The sequence below is a fragment of the Felis catus genome, chromosome D1 (assembly GCF_018350175.1).
Source record: "Felis catus isolate Fca126 chromosome D1, F.catus_Fca126_mat1.0, whole genome shotgun sequence".
Taxonomy (NCBI): Eukaryota; Metazoa; Chordata; class Mammalia; order Carnivora; family Felidae; genus Felis; species Felis catus.
This window is the reverse complement of record NC_058377.1, coordinates 18248967-18264276: the sequence shown is the minus strand read 5'-3', so window position 1 is coordinate 18264276 and position 15310 is coordinate 18248967. Positions and strand designations below refer to the sequence as shown.

The 15310-nt window shown below is 50.5% G+C and overlaps 1 protein-coding gene across 1 annotated transcript in view; it reads right to left on the bottom strand.

Annotated features, from left to right (window-relative positions):
* GRIK4 (glutamate ionotropic receptor kainate type subunit 4) overlaps positions 1-15310 on the bottom strand; it is a 311988-nt gene that overhangs the window by 23993 nt on the left and 272685 nt on the right. The window contains 3 exon segments of the mRNA XM_045038428.1: positions 1562-1727; positions 5277-5450; positions 9402-9511. Of these exon segments, the coding sequence (XP_044894363.1) occupies positions 1562-1727; positions 5277-5450; positions 9402-9511 (450 nt within the window).

Here is a 15310-nt window from a genome sequence, read left to right as displayed (position 1 = left end):
GCTCGCGCTCACAAACTGGGAGATCATGACCTGAGCCAAAATCCAGAGTTGGACACTCGACCACCTGAGCCACCCAGTCACCCCAGGAAATGGTGGTTTTAAAAGGGAGGGAATCAAAGTAGACCTTAAAATCCTGGCCCCTTTATTACTCAACCCCCTCACTATATTCAATAATCTTTTCCCTTTTCGTCTCTCAACTGCCACCGCATCACGGCAGGAGGCGGGGATTGTGCCTACGATAAACTTTTACAGAAAAGCAAGGAAGGAACAGGGTCCTAAGGCACTATAAACTCTGTCTACTGGTTTGATCATTGGTTTTGCCCCATCTACCCTTGAGACGTCTACCACTGCCAACCTCCATGTTCTGATAGAATTAAGAACGGAAATTCTGGAACTATCCTTTGCTGTCCTTCAGGCTGGAGGTGGTGGATTCAGGTTCATCAGGACGTCTAAAGACACAACCACTGCCAACTTCCATGTTCTGATAGAATTAAGAACGGAAATTCTGGAACTATCCTTTGCTGTCCTTCAGGCTGGAGGTGGTGGATTCAGGTTCATCAGGATGTCTAAAGACACAATCTGAAGGAAGAGTGCCGGCTATTTTCTGTTGATCCTAAACCAACTTGTCAATCACATATCCAGGACTGGCTTCTCTTTTACAAATAAGAACAAGGCCGAGAGAATTCTGGGGGTCTATCCACACCTGGGTTTGCATGATGCCTTCAGTGGTTATGGGGCCAATAGACACTGAGACTGTCTAGGAAACAGAAAACTGAAGGCCTTGGACCTGTGTCCTGTGAAAATGGACTTCTTGGGCGGTAGGTTGGTTAGACACCTATTAACTGCAGGGTAAGTCTGCTTTCTTAGAGATCCCAAAGCATATGAAAACTGCTCCTCTTGTCTGGCCCAGATCTGCCAGTCTTGGTGATCAGTCACTTGGTTTGTTGGCTAATACACAACTGCGGCAAGGTCTTCTCCAGAACCTTGCAAGGAAACCTCAAAGCCAACAGGGTCCCGATCTGACACCTGTCTAGTTTGGGATATATGAAATCAGTTCATACTCATCTTCGTGTTCCTTATACTTCAGACATTCGTGTAGTGTTCTAAACTTGCTTTATGTAAGTACTGCCGATAAAATTTAACCCACTTAACCAAACTTAAATGTATACATTAGCCTCAACCTATGCAGTAGTAGAAATAAAAGTACAGGTTAGATTCGCTGCATTTACGTGTATTTTTCTAATCTCCACTAAAACAAATACGAAACTATTGCCATTCAAAGATAGTTTCAACACGTTATGCTTAAAAGCATCTCGACTCCCACTAACGGTTCTTGCACAACACTTTGGGAGGCTGAAATTAACCCCAAAGTGCTTTGGGGACCTCATTCCAGGGGTATCTTGCAGAAGGCGGGGGAAAAACGAGGCCCAAGTGAATCTCCAAACTAGATGTTCAAAGGAGATAATGGGATGAGGATTGATGTTTTTTATCTCCAGAGGACAAACATCTCAACTTTATTCTGCCCAATTCCCCATGCTGGTGAGCAACCAAATGGGTTTACTTGGAAGAAGGTCATGCTGGAGCCTCCGTGAATTGTGCCATACTCAATGGCGGTCTGGTCAGCCAGGTCATCCACTGACTCAATGGGCACATCCATGCGTTGCACAGTCAGGAAGGCTGCTAGGTTAGCCGTGTAGGATGAGATGATGATCAGGGTGAATGCCCACCTATGTAGGAAAAGACCAGGAAGTCATCGTTGCCCAGGCACGCCCAGGAGTCCTAGCCCCCGTCCCCAGTCCTGCTGCGACATAGGAGAGACCAGGTGTCCCTCTTTGGAAGGAGCTCCCAGCTCAGTCGGGGTCGGTGGGGGAAGAGAAAGGAGGCAGGGCATATGATGTCAACAGAAATGAATCGGGTGTGTGAGGTTGCTTGGGAGACCATTAATTTTTTTTTTTTTCTTATTTCCAAAAGGAGGTGGTTCTTGGGTTGCTATTCAAAAGAGGTGTGTCCATGCACATGAGACCGTCCGGGAGACCGTGAGAAATGAGATAGGGAATGAGCTAAGGGTGCTGGCTCTGGGGGCTCTGTTTACAACCCGAGCTGGGTCGGCTGCCCCTGTCCTCTCATGATGCGGTCAACCATCAGATGAGCATCAACCGTGTACTGAGCACCTGCCCTGAGCCACAGACACAATCTCATGTACCCCCTACAACGAAGGGAGGCAAAATTCTTATCCCAATTTTGCTGATGAGAAACTTGCCAAGTAACACAGTGATACATCCATATTTTAAAACCAGTCCTACAAAACCAGACACCCTTTGAGATTAACTGGTGACAGGCACCTTTGAAGTGCTAAGAAGCTGGAATTAGAAACTACCCTTACAATGGGCAAGCTATTTCAAAACAGAAGAGTGTTTTATTGGGTAGAGCGAACTCATTTAAAATTAGAATAATTTTGCAAGTCAGGCGGTATACATGTTAAAGGCGTTAAAACTAGTTTGTTCACTTAAGTAGGTTAAATAAGCCCTCTGCCATCTGGTCAGCAGTGTGGATCTGCATCCCAATCCATTTGTTTATGGGAATTCAAAGACATATCCAAGCACAAGTGAGGCTGGGTAATCACAAATTCGGAATTAGTGGAGTCTGAATTAATGAGGCTTTAGTCATTATGAAGACATTGCCAACTAAAGCGTAGCGTTTGCCACAGGATTCAGAGGCCAGCAGCTTCCAGGAGACTTTTAAGAGCGGGAAGACCCATTGTCTCCTTGGCCTCTGTGTCCAAGGACCCCTGCTGGCGGCCTCCCAGATGTGAAGTGACAGGGGCATCTGCCGACTCAGTGGGTGCATCCCTATGCCAGACCACCAGTGAGATGAGCTGGTTTAGTTCTGGCCTTGTTCCCCTCCCCCTGTGAGACCTTAGGGGAAAAGCCACATTCCTCCTCTGAGCTTGCCCGCTCAGGGAGAATAACGCCTGCTCTGCGTGTCTTTGGAGAACTGTGAGATCAAACGATTGGTGACTAATAATCTGTAAAGGACCAGATGAATGTGAGATACAGAGAAATGCAGGGATAGACCGTTACACCGAACATGGGATGACGACCATCTGGTCAACTTCCCTATTTGTGACCTATAAGTGCCCGGTGTCCATCCATTCCTAAGACCTGCCTTCCTTGCTGCTGCCTCAGCTCATACACACTGCTGGAAGTTCTTTCTCGTGACCATCCCCCAGAGGAGGCCAGGGAGGTGGGGTGATCCATCCCTAGGTGGAGGCTGGCATTCTGAAGCTGTTTGTGCCCTGGCTAGTGCCGTGAGTTAGTGAGCCCTGGGTGTGGCCTTGACCTCAGAGTTGGCTGGGGAAGTTCCCTCAGCCCCACGGCTACACTCCAGCATCTGTTCCACCCTGGGTGGCCATGTGTCTCTTTATGCCACTGGTCACAAGGGAATGGGTCAGAGAACAAAGTCGCTCAGGGCAAGCCTATCTTCTCTGCTGAGGAAGCAAATCACACACTCTCTCCAGAGGGGTCAGGGGACCCCTGCTCCCGTGTGAAAGGGGCATCACTGGTTGCAAAGTTGGCATTCTTGTTAGCAACGTGGTATTTTCCGTCACTTGCTCTGGGTGAGGACTCTAAGGGAGGCTGCGATGGCCCTGTCTTCTGACCTCACACTCCTGCAGGGAGCTGACCAAACTGAGACCTTGATTTGATAACTCAGAACTCCGAGAGGCAGAGGGGCTCCCTAACAACTCAGGCACCCCCCCTCTTCCCACACACCCTCAGGAGTGGCGTAATGGAGCTCCCCTAGGACAGCTATTTAAAGTACTGGCGACCCTGTGGGCCAGGGCGGCACAGCCTGCAAGACTGGTGGCCCTCCCAAGCGCTCAGGCAGACGTTGTCTGCAGGAGGGAAGTCCTGGGGGTCAGGGATCTGACAGGTGGATGAACCTGACAATGGGGCCCTACGTGCAGTGCATGGGAACACCCCCCTCTGGAAGGCAAAGCCCCAGGTAGAAAGAGATCAGAGTCTGCAGCTGACTTCTGTTGTCTGCAGGGCTTCTGTCCAGATTTCCAGGATTTTGAGGGAACTCTGTGATTTTCCCTGCCAAGACCGCCCCTTTTTCCCGGTGGAATGTTAAACCGGGTTGTCCCCATTGATCCACTTGGTGATTTCTGGGCACAATCTGGTAATGGGTGAGCATCTTGCCCAGATGTTTTAAATCCTACTGTATTTATCATTTAGCAGAGAAAACAAAAATCCCAGCTGCGTTTTCGCCTCTCCATCAGCTCTAGTCCAGTGGTTCTGGTAAATGTCCAGACACTGGTGTCCAAGGGTGAAAACGCCACTTTTCCTTTGGTTTACACAGGCTGAGAAGGAGGGGAGAGAACCAGGGTTGGAAGTCCTATAGGCTGTGACAGCCAAACCCGACAGCGGGTTTTTACGTGAGGGTGGGGACCGGTACTCTGCAAATGTGCCTCTCTGTGCTACACGCACACACGCGCGCGCACACACACACACATATGTATGTCTGTTTCATTCCCCCCCATAATGCTCAAATAGCAGCTATGAGTCCACACATTTATGTATCATTTTCAAGTTTGCAAATTGCATTTCCATGCATCGAATCATTCGACCGTATTCTTTTCGCCCTGAACGAGCCAAGAGGAGAAGGGAGTTTCAGGCTGAAGCTGGCGGACTGCCCGTGTGGACGGCTCCTGAGGTCCCGTCCGGCTCTGAGCCACTGAGAATTTGCCTTTCCCCACACCTGTCGAGGTGGACAGGTCAGGCAAGGCCCCAGAGCTGGGCGCAGAGGGACAAAGCTGGAGAAAGCTGGTAGAGGAGGAGAGATGTGACAGCCAGGTTTGAATTCTTCCAGCAGCCAAGCCCTGTTTCACTCATATTTGCATAAATCTGCATACGCCTTGGCAGGCCCAGCCACCCAACCTCAGGTCATTTTCAGGTCAGCAAGTTACAATCGCTTTGCCGTGGGCCTTACAAGGCTGTTTTCTGCATCTCCTTTCCTGCCCGGGCTCCCCTCTGTATCCAGACCTCTGGGGCAGGGGGAAAGAGGAACCAGATAAGATGGCACAAAGTGTGCTCAACCCGGTGCTCCCAGGCCTTCTGAGCGGGTGGAATGCAACCCAGCTCCCTGCTAATCTGTTTCGAAAGGCAGAGCTCTCTGTGAGGTTCCTGCCCACCCGCAGCCAGAGCAGGGCTTATCTGAGGACTCCCTTGGTGTCCCCACCCCAGCGGGCCTGGCCCCTTCTCTGCCCCGGATCTTACCAGACGCCACTGACACAGCGGGTGGATAAGGCTCGGGGGGCGATGGTGGACCCCTGCTGCATGAATCCCCCAACAGGAAACCAGAGGCTGTTGCCAAGGGAGTACTGATTCACCAGGAGGTTGCACCGGCCTTGGGCACAGGGGTGGGGGCTGTACCACTCGTAGGGGGTCAACCTGTGGGAGAAAAGGAACATAGACTAGTGCCACGGAGGGTGGGCATGATGGAAAGTGCTGGAGTCAGTGGGAGCGGCTCTCCTTTCTGGCCTCGCCTCTGTGCTTCAGGACCTGGCCTGTGGCCTTGGGTGAGCCACTTCCCTCTGCTGGACCTGGATTTTCCCAACCCCCAAATTGAGGGGGTTGGAGTATGTTGGCAGTTTTCAAACTGTTTTTCTTTCATCAAAAAAAAAAATGTTTTTTTTTTTTCCCAAATAAATTATGATGTGGAACTCCAAATCTAGAATAAAGTGACTGGAAGCTGGGAGTGTCAGGGGTGGACAGCGGGGAGGCTCCGTTTTCTGCACCCCCTAGTCCCCAAAGTGGTCACAGAGGGATCCCAGGGCCCCACAGAGCCAGTTAGAAAACTCTCAGCCTAGGGGCGCCTGGGTGGCTCAGTCGGTTAAGTGGCCGACTTCAGCTCAGGTCATGATCTCGCAGTCCGTGAGTTCGAGCCCTGCGTCGGGCTCTGTGCTGACAGCTCAGAGCCTGGAGCCTGTTTCAGATTCTGTGTCTCCCTCTCTCTGACCCTCCCCTGTTCATGCTCTGTTTCTGTCTCAAAAATAAACGTTAAAAGAAAAAATTAAAAAAGAAAAGAAAACTCTCAGCCTAGAACAGCGGTTCTTGAACTTTAGCCTACATTGGAATCACCGAGAAGCCTTGTTAAAACACAGACTGCTGGTGGGGTGCCTGGGTGGCTCAGTTGGTTGAGAGTCCGGCTTCGGCTCAGGACATGATCTCACGGTCTGTGAGTTCGAGCCCCGCGTCGGGCTCTGTGCTGGCAGCTCAGAGCCTGGAGCCTGCTTCGGATTCTGCGTCCCCCTCTCTCTTTGCCCCTCCCCCACTCATGCTCTGTCTCTGTCTCAGAAATAAACAAACATTAAAAAAAATTTTAAAAACAAAAACAAACAAACACAGACTGCTGGGCTGGGCCCCTGATGCTCCTGATTCAGTAAGTCTGGGTGAGGCCTAAGAATATGCAAGTTCTTCCGTGATGTAGATGCCACTGGTCCAGGGACCACGCTGAGAAACACTGGCCTAGACCGTCCCTTGGGCCGAGGGTCTCCACCCTGTTTCTGTTTCAGACTCACCTGGGGGCGTTGAAAAAAATGTCAAAGACGAGATTCTGCTCCCAGAGGTTCTGATTTACTTTGTCCAGGTGGAGCCTGAGCATCAGTATTTTTTAAAGCCCCCCAGGTCAGTGTGATGGGCACATGGGGTTGAGAAGGGCTGCTCTAAGCTCCTTGCCCCCACCTTCCCTCCCTGATGCCCAGAACACCCCGTCTTCCTGCCCACCAGACGCACGCCTTCCCTCCTCTGCTCAGTGGCCCTGGCCGGTCGCCCACGCAAAGCATCCCAGCTCTGACGAGAGAGATGTGTCTGGGCGTGTGCCGAGCAGGGCAGGCACCGTGTGCTCACAGGGTACTATTCGCATCACTGGTCTTCCTGTCCCTCCCCCAGCCTCGTCGGCACTCACTCTACAGTGGCTCGCCCACATTTCCACTGCCGCCTCTTGTTCCTGAATATGATGCCAGCGTGTCATCGTTGGCCCGCGTCCTGACATGTGCTCCTTCTCTCTGTGGCCTACGGAGCTGGCTTGCGCTCGGTGGTTCCCAAGCCTACAGGCCACTGGAAGTGAGCTCCAAAAATACAGATTCCCCGGCCCCGGCCCTAGAGGTGCTGAGATGATCGGACCTGGGAATCAAACTTTTTAAAAGCTCCCTTTCTGACTCGGATATCAGCTGGCTTGGGAACGGCTGCCTTAGATCAGTGGTTTCCAAACATTTCTTTTCACCTCTAAAATCTTACCCAGCAGTACAGTAGCTCAAGAGATAAAAGCAGAACTGGTTTGGATGAAGAGGAGTTGAGGTTCCAGAGCTCAGGCTTCTTCTCACCTCCAGAGTCTCTGGTGCCTCCCAAGAGCCTTCCTGCCCTATGGAACCCTATTTGAAAACCAGTACCTACCTCAGGTCGGTAAATTATCCTATGAACACACACACACACACACACACACACACACACACACACACACACACAAGGTGGTATAATCAGACCTTTAGTACATTTTTTTGGTTAATCTTTTTGTTAATGCTGGATCCTGGGGGTAGTGAGTGAGAGTGTGTGTGTGTGTGTGTGTGTGTGTGTGTGTGCGCGCGCGCGCGCACGCGCACGCGTGTGTGCGTGTGTGTGCGTCTAGGGCAGGGAAGAAGGGTTGTTGAAGCCCCTGGGGCTGGTTGAAAAGCTTTAGGCTGCAGTGGGCATGGGGAAGCGGGCTTATATGTCTGTATATCTAGGAACCAAGCCCTAAGACTATTTCCAGGGCCTTCGGGGTCCCTCGAGAGCTGTGGCTGGCTACCCGCAGGGGCTCAATTGAAGGGGGCAAGAGTGGATTTCAGAGAGGTGGAGCCAGGGCTCAGGCAGACAGCTTCCTAAAAGCTGCAGCACACAGTGCGGTGGAGTGGAGAGGGAAAGTGTCACGCAGCGTGCCAACCTCCTGCGTGTCTCGTCCGTTGTCACTGACAACAGATCCTTGATAGTGGCAATGCCTACAGGCCCAAGGGGGTAGATGAGTGGTACACAGCAGCCTTTGAAGACTACTGGCTTGTAAGCAAGGCCTTCCTCTGTCTGGCTGGATCTCACGGGTTCAGGATGACTTTCCTCAACTTGGCTTTGATCTCCACTGGAAGAGGCACAGGCTGGGTGATAGAATACTCCCTGGCAGGCTGGGGGCTGCCCTGGGGGTTAAGCACTCCGCAGTCCCTTGGGGCTCCGTGTTCCAACTGGAGAGAGCACATGCTCTCCCTGAGCCACTGAGCAGACATGCCCTTGGGGAAGACCCTGCCAGGCAGAGTTGGGACATAGCTAGAATCATCTGGCCCCGCCACTGTGGCCCTGAGGCAAAGGAGACTGCTATGGAGGCAGCTGGAACAGAGTCACTGCCAGTTTCCTTGAAGCTCACTCTGTGGTTCTCTGCTCCTAGGTAACAGCCCTTTCTGGTCCCCCACTATGGTCAGCTGAGCACTGAGCAGGGAGCTGGGATTCTGAATGAGTGACCTGTGAACCACAAGGGCTTGTTCTGTTTCCGGATAGGTAAGCTGGCTCTCCTGAAGCCCAGGCTGATCCAACGGCCCAGCCCCAGAGAGAAACAACCCTCTCTGTGCACATTCATGGGCGGTCTTAGCCACGGGATGCTCTCAGGTTCTTCTGTAGGCCCAGGGATAGTTTCTATTTCTAGCGAGAGGGGAGGGATTAATTGTCGCCAACCCCTGATCTGGACCAATTGTCTCAACTCAACACAACTTGCAAATGCCTCTCTCCAGCCCGTCCTCCTGTCGTGTACCACCCTCCATGGCTCCCATTCACCAAGGCAGCTGTGTTTTCACTGGCAGATCCAGGCTAGGGGATGGGCCAGACCCTCTCCAGAGGGAACCTCCTCCTTCGCCCATGCCACGAGGCCTCTGGTCCCCTCACTCTGGATTCACAGGCTCTGTTTCTTGTCACTTAGCACTCTGCAGCAGATCCTGGTGAGGTCTGATGCCAGGACAGCCAAATGCATAGTGATCAATCCTGTCTCCCTCCTCCCCACCACTCTCTCTCCCCAAGCCTCCCCCCCCCCACAAGCAGGGGGCCCAGAGATGGGGGGGAAGGGGAAGGGGAAGAGGAGGGATGCAGAAGCAAATTCAGACAAGCTCACCTGTCTTCACCATGCACATTAGGGAACATGTGCATGTAGGTGGGGGAACGGGTAGTGCCAGGTGGACAGCAGGGCAGAGGACAGGTCGGGTCCTGAGTCCCTCTCCTACCCCCTCCTGTGTGGTGCCAAGGTGTCCTGCTCCCCACCCCTCCCATGCAGTTCTCCGCTGCGGACGCGAGGTGGCGGTGTGAGGACAGGGACGGGGAGAGGAGCGTTACCGAGCCACCAGGAAGAGGACGCAGCTGACGGCCAGATAGGCTAGAAGCATGAAGAGCCAGACGCCTGGAGAAAATGGGTCCAGGAAGGAGAAATAGCCAGGTTTGCGCCCCTGGAAATGGAGACAAAACCAAGATTCACCATACACATTCAGTCAGGACGGCCCTTGGCAGGGCAGGGCAGGGCGGAGGGTATGGGGAGTGCGGGTCTGGCCCCAGATGGCATTGCGTCGGGTTCTGGGTGACCGGTTTCAATGGCACTGGGACCCAAGGTGCAGAGGGGCTACTCCAAGATCTATTCAGCCCTGACCTCAGCAGATGAAACAAAGGAACAGCTGGAGGCATGTCACTTCCTAGGTTGAGGAAGGCTTTGTGCTGGGCAAGTGGAACAGCGCTCAGCGTCCCCTACCCACTGCCCTGTGTCCCCCCCGCCCCCGCCCCCGGGGACGGCATGGCGGGCTCAGGGGCACCTTAGAGCCACTGGTGTCTGTGGTGGAGTACAACAGCACCCCTCTCGGACTCTCACGTCTTTCTCATGAGGATGCTAATGTGACAGGCCCCTTGATGTTTTTGTTTTGCGGGCTGATCTCACACCGAGTGAGATTTCTCCTGTAAACCTCAGGACGGTGCCATGAGGCAGATTATTATGTTCATTTTACTAGCGAAGAAACCAAAAGCCAAGGGCAGTCAAGAGATGTGTCCAAGGTTACACAGCTGAGGAGTGGAAGAGTGGAGTCTCAAATGCATGCCTTCTGACACACAGCTCAGGGCTCTTAGCATAATGCTGTGGGGAAATGTGGGCTGTCCCCAGCCCAGGGATGTGCCTGGCCAGAGTCAGAGGCGACAGTGGATGGAGCCAGGAACAGACACCTGGCCACCAAGCTCCCAGACATTTTTCTGGAGGAGAGCAAACTGGAATGAACTGTCTGCAGCTGTGTGGTCTTGGACGAGTGCACACCTTTCTCAGGTCTTGGTTGGAGGTACCTTAAATCAAAGGTGACACACTGGTGGCTTACTACAGACAGCCCTCCCCTAATCTGTCTACCCTGCAATGTTTACCCATTCTGTATCCGTTGCTAACATTACATGATTGGGAGATGTCATGTAAAAATCCAGGTGTCCGGCTTTTTCTTTCTTTGTTTTTTTTTCCAGCAAAATGGGGCTTTCTAGAAACACTGGGCCCACCTTGTCCGCTGGCTGGAGCTCAGTGGTGGTTGCCCCCTCTACATATGGCCTGCTCTCTCTAGCTCGTCTTTCTCTCTGTCCTTCCATACTGCTGCGGTTTCTCTGGGCAAACAGACATGAATTCTAGTGCCCTGTCGCTCATGACTACTTCCTTCTGTGTCTCTCAATTGAGAGATACCCAGGGGGGAAAAATCTTTCATTGTTGCTTTCTGAATCTGAAACCCCATTAGATGCTCCGTGTCAGAAATCTATACCTGATTATATCACAACGAGTGAATCGGGAAAAATGACAGCACTATTTAAAGCTGCCATATTTGGTTATGGGTGATAAGGAATGACACACAGTCATGGGAAAAACTCCCGGAGACTCAAGTTATAAAACACAGAACGCCACACAAACGAGGATCAAGACATAAACACAGCTCCACTGGAAATGTATCAGTCATGCTGGCAAGGGAACATCTGATTCTTCTTGCGATTGACTGACGCCAACCAAAAGAGCAAGGAGGGGGCAGTTATTTGAGATTTGGGTCTGGGCGTCTACCGCCTTGGTCGGGGCTGAGCCCAAGCTGTTTAGGTGATACCAAAGAGAAGTACGTTCCTTGCAGGCTCTGAACATCTGCTATTATTTATTTATTTATTTATTTTCTATGCGGATGCATCAGAACACTTCCTTCCCCAAAGACATCTGAGTTACTGGTGCTTGGGGGCAAATCAGGTGTTATATGCCACGGGCATTTCTTCCGAATAACAGCTTTTCCTTCACCCAGAGATATATGATGGTGATACTTTCCTTCTGGAGAACTCAAAATGTTTCGCAATGTTCCCTTGATTTCAATACCCAGTCCTCTATATTGACAGATGGAAGAACTGAGACCCGGGGAGGTTAAGTGCCTTGCTCAAATCAGTGGTGATGCCTTCAATTTCTCCGGGGCTCGTTCGTCAAGCTGCGCCATAGAGATGCCACTTCTCTTTCATTCAGATGGCAGCTGTACCGCGTCTCCCTCTTCCTCCTTTATCTTTGCAACTTGCTCCAATAAACTCCCTAATTAATCTCACGCCTGCTCCCCAATGTCAGCAGGATCCCAACCTACTCCATCTCAACCCCTTAAAGTGCGCTTACACATTATTTATTTATACCCATCATCATTTATTTTGACTCTGTCACATTGATAGGCATTTGTATTGATTTATATCTGTCTCTGTTGACTGCCAGTTGGGCCGGTTGCTTCTGGGGACGATAGCCACTTTGGAGGCAGATAACTGATTATATCCAGTCTATGCCCCAACCATCTAGGACAGGCCAAGCCCCACGGACGGAGCTGAAAATCCAGATGGCACCAAAATTGAACTAGTTCCTTGACTTTTGTACCATACTTCAGGCTGACCACACCGGCGCCAGCACTCATGATGCTGTCTGATGGTGGGAAAGATTCAAGGGGCTGGTCACCAAATAATGGCAATCCCAGCATGGTAAGGCCCTTTGAATGTTAGCACAGGACCTGCAAAGTGGCCCTAAACTCCCCTTGCATGTTGAAAATCCCTCTTATCGGGGCGCCTGGGTGGCTCAGTCGGTTAAGCATCCGACTTCAGCTCAGGTCATGATCTCACAGTCTGTGAGTTCGAGCCCCGCGTCGGGCTCTGGGCTGGCAGCTCGGGGCCTGGAGCCTGCTTCGGATGCTGTGTCTCCCTCTCTCTCTCTGCCCCTCCCCTGTTCATGCTTGGTCTCTCTCTGTCTCAAAAATAAATAAAACCATTAAAAAATAATTTTAAAGATAAAGAAAATCCCTCTTATCCACAAAAACAACCTGATGAGTGATACTGAAATCTATGCGTACTAGAAGAAATGAATTATAGTCAGAATGCTGCTGCTCTCCCAGGGTCCGGAGCCAGATGCGTAAGGACACCAGAGCCAGGTGACTCAGGACAGGCAGTGAATTGAGACACAGACTCTGGAGCTAGCTTGCCCAGGACTGAGTCCCGGCTTTGCCACTTACAATCGAGTGACCCTGGACAGGTGACTTAACCTCTCTGGGCCTCCATTTCCTCTTTTGTAGCATGAAGATAACAATAAAACCTACCTCAGGGGGTGGTTTTGAGAGCTAGATGAGTTAACACACAGTAAGGGCTACATACGTGTTGGCTTCCCTCTAATGGTAGCCATGAGGGAAGGGGGAGGGAGGAGGCAGTAAGTGACAAAGGATGGAACTTCTTTTTATATTGATTCTTGCTCAGCGGACAAGAAATCCCTTTTTCTGTCTTGTAGTGACACACGCTAAAGATGCTTGGGGGGAGAATGCCACGTGGCCACAGTCACTTTCCATAACTCCTACTAGCATTCCTGTATGTTACGATACATGAATCGTGAGGATTCGCCAGGGCTCTCCAGGGAAGCCATTAGCGCAATACCAGGCTCTCTTCTGGAAACATGGCTTTTAGAAGCCAGTGATTCCAACCTTTGGAACTCAGTTCCGCCTCAGCCTTTCCGCCAAAGTCACAGAGTGGGTCAGACGTGTGGCGGGTTCTTCCGTGTTTCTGGAAGGGCTGTGTATCCTAGTCACCATTTCCTTAGTGGTGACATCACACAAATTAGTGACACTGACTCTCTTCCTGCCCCCTCTGCTCTCCCCATGCCCTCCATGTGGTTTTGCCAGTCTTTAGAACTAAATGGCAGCATATTCAGAGTCTTCTTTCAACTACTGGCCGTGGTCAGCGGTCAATAAAAACTCTTCAGGGCTGAAGCGATAAAAGAACAAAGTCTCCATGTCTCCTGGAAGAGGCAGAAGAAGACGATTTCCTCTTGTCCCACCCTGGGAACCCATGGACAGCTTTCCTCAGTGTGTCTGCAATGGGCTGCCTTGATCATAGTTGGGCCTACCATGCACTTCCCACCCCTGAAGCCAAGAAGAAAAAAAAAAAGCAAGCAATTAATCCCTCCTCACAAAAACTACCCACATGGGTTTGCTGCCTATGTAACCCACATACTTGCTTATCTATTTTCACTCTGCTGATTGGAAGTCTAGTATGAGGAGACCTGAGTTCTAATCCTGGCACTGACCTTGACTTGCTGAGTGATTCTACACAAGCTGCTCAACATCTCTGGGTGCGATTTCCTTCTTCCAGAAGATGGGACCCAACAATCAACATGAAGGGGGAATGTGAGAATTACTATAGCAATGTTGATAAAACACCTTGAGCTTCTTGGGATAGGAATGCTCAATAAATAACCCATATTAAAATGATCATATGCTCAGGAAACCCTATTTCCATTATATGGGCTATCATGTTGCTTAGCTTTAAGGAACAGAACTCGATTCATTTTCTGTTTTCTTACAGCAGCGTATTAAGCAGTATTAGAAATGACTCACTGGTTTACTTAGCATTGTTCTCCATTTTTCTAGACAGTCTTTCCAAAATGAAACCGACCTTCTTGAAAACATGGGTAATATATCCAGCGAAAATGCTGGGCATTAATTTAATGTTGGCATTTATTTCTCTCTCACTTTTTAATTACTGTCTTTTTTTTTTTTTTTTTTTTTTTTTTTACTTTTCTTGACAGAGAAGACTCTAGCTAGGAGTTAAGGGAAAAGAACAGAGTATAAAACTTTCCCATTTGTTAATCAGAGGTAGAGCGGGACAGTACAGGGAGAAAACAGTAAAGTTACGTTTTCAAGGTAGTCCAAGGTGCTCTGGCTGGCTTGGGACACTATATGGGATAATAGAGTACAATATAGTATAGTATAGCATAGTATAGTATGGTATAGTATACATAGTACCCTCAGATTAGAAAGGATTTTGAGGGTAGCCTAGGTGGCTCAGTTGGTTAAGTGTCTGACTCTTGACCTCAGGGTCATGAGCTCAGGCCCCTCACTGAGCTCCACACTGGACGTGGAGAACTTCCAACCCCCCCCTTTTTTTTAATGTTTATTTTTGAGAGAGAGAGAGGGAGAGAGACAGAGCATGAGTGGGGAAGGGGCAGAGAGAGAGGGCAACACAGAATCCGAAGCAGGCTCCGGGCTCTGAGCTGTCAGCACAGAACTCCACATGGGGCTCGAACCCATGAACCATGAGATCATGACCTGAGCCGAAGTCAGACGCTTAACCAACTGAGCCTCCCCCCGCCCAGGTGCCTCCCTCCTTTTTCTAAGTCGAAAAAGAAAGGATTTTGAAAATTCCGCTGACACCAGGCCTTGACGCGGAGAAATACACCCAACTATACCATAAAGATGGGTAGCTGGGAGTGTATGAACTTGCGGACCAGAAACTCGGTTCAATACAACTTCCACCGTTGTGCTCTTTCCTCTTTCCATGGCACCACTAGCCACCGCTAGCCTTAGAGTCCTTCCGTGTATAAACGGGAATCCCACTACCTGCCTAGGGGATTGCCGTATTAAACCAGAGACTGTAGGCGGAAGAGCTCCATAAATAAAAGAGATGCCAGGCAGATGTTAGTCAACACACAAGTATCCTGGACGTACACCCAACCTCGCTGAATATGTCAACTCTGAATTTTTTAAATGTAATTATGCATCTGGGGGCTATCTATGCCAAATGTCAAATCTCAGGTTGGCTTCCGGCACGCTCTGATGATGCCTTGCTACAACAGTCAGTGCGTGCTTGAGGAATACAAACTTACTTTAATATTAATCTGAGCAAAACATCATTAGGCAAATTACTGCTGCAGAAAGAGAGCAGAAACTGCATGAGACGCTCTAATGTTAAATAGG